This window comes from Puntigrus tetrazona, chromosome 23, assembly GCF_018831695.1.
Source record: "Puntigrus tetrazona isolate hp1 chromosome 23, ASM1883169v1, whole genome shotgun sequence".
NCBI lineage: Eukaryota > Metazoa > Chordata > Actinopteri > Cypriniformes > Cyprinidae > Puntigrus > Puntigrus tetrazona.
Window position 1 is genome coordinate 14,713,771 of NC_056721.1, and position 1,523 is coordinate 14,715,293.

Here is a 1,523-nt window from a genome sequence, read left to right on the forward strand (position 1 = left end):
ATATGAGAGAAAGAGCATGCTAAATGTTATCATGTATCGTGAGACTTTTTAGGCTGTGTCAGAGTTTGTCTGGCAGCAACAACACCACCCCAGCTATTAGGTTTTGTAAACACCTTTCCCTCCACTTGAACGTTTTCCCCAAGTCTCTGTTTAGAAAAGCCTCATATTGTCTATCTACTCAAGCAGCACTCTGTAATTCGGCCCTGTCATTAATTTAGCCACCGCACTAAGGATATATAAATAACTTTGAAATTGAAAACTTGCTGCTGCTTCAGAGGCCCCTCCTTGAAATGGCCCGTCTGTGCTGTTTTATAATGTTACTTTATGCTGTATTCTTCCGGCGTTAACTTTTTGCGTTTGGTCTAGGAAATGGAAAGGAGACTAGAGGAAAAGCTTCGAATCAGTCAGAAAGAAAGGTATGTCTTGTCACCCTCGAGCCCATATTTTGCTCAGTGTAGCTTGCTTCACTTTAATAATTTTTTTGATGCTCTTCCAGACTTTCAAGTGGCAGTTCAAGCCGTTCTCCGATGAGGACAGCGATCGTAATCCAGGATGACTCCCTCCCCGCAGCACCCCCTCCTCAGATTCGTATTTTAAAGCGACCCTCCAGTAATGGATCTTTAGGATCATCTGTGACGCAGACTCGACCCTCCCCACAAGTAAAATCCTTAGCTCAGCGAGAGGCAGAATACGCAGAGGCCAGGAAGAGAATCCTTGGTAGTGCTACTCCTGATGACGCACCACAGGAGAGATCCAATTCAGACCGGTAAAATACTGACACACTCAGTAGAGGGAAACTCTCATGGTTCTGGAAACTAAAACTGATTGATGAAACTACTTGGATTTTGGGAAGATTCTTGATTTTATTACTATTATAGCATAGCACTATTAAAAAGCGGCTTTAAAAAATGTAAATGAATCCAAAGATTTATAATTCACACAAATGCTGTTTTTTAGACATTTCTATTCATTAAAAATGGAAATGGACTGTTTACAGAAAACTGTTAAGCAGCACAACTGTTTTCAACAGTAAGAAATGTTTAAGCAGCTAATCAGTGTATTACAGTGATTTCTGAAGGACAATGTGAGACTGAAAACACTGCCATCACAGCAGTGAGTTACCATTTAAAATATAAACTAAAAATCTGAAATAAAAAAAATCATTATTGCTATATGAAAACAATATTACTGTGTTTTTGATCAAAAATATGCAGGCTTGGTGAGCACAGGATTTCTTTTAAAAACATTTTCAAGTCATACTGTCTCAAACGTGTGTGTGTGTGTGTGTGTGTGTGTGTGTGTGTCCGCCAGCGGTGGTGAGTGGGGCCTAAAAAATCTAAACTGTTGATAATTAAGACCGTTTAGGTTTTTTTGGTAGATAAAAAAAAAATAGTGAATGGGTTTTTATCATTGTAGTGTGATCGTGTCCATACACTGAGACACATTTATAGGCAGACATAATTTAAAAGTGAATTTTGCATCCAACTTTGAAATCTCTGCGGAGACTTCCAGAACCAAGGCTG

At 39.2% G+C, this 1,523-nt stretch overlaps 2 protein-coding genes across 7 annotated transcripts in view; one reads left to right on the forward strand and one right to left on the reverse strand.

Moving 5' to 3' along the window:
* Window positions 1–785, forward strand: part of LOC122328914 (SUZ domain-containing protein 1-like) — a 2,122-nt gene extending 1,337 nt beyond the window's left edge. Inside the window, exons 2-3 of the mRNA XM_043224997.1 lie at window positions 367–416; window positions 497–785. Coding sequence (XP_043080932.1) covers window positions 367–416; window positions 497–770 — 324 coding nt within the window. The 3' untranslated portion in view covers window positions 771–785. The remainder of the gene's footprint in view (window positions 1–366; window positions 417–496) is intronic.
* Window positions 1–1,523, reverse strand: part of LOC122328902 (sushi, von Willebrand factor type A, EGF and pentraxin domain-containing protein 1-like) — a 502,117-nt gene that overhangs the window by 27,980 nt on the left and 472,614 nt on the right. The window lies entirely within an intron of this gene.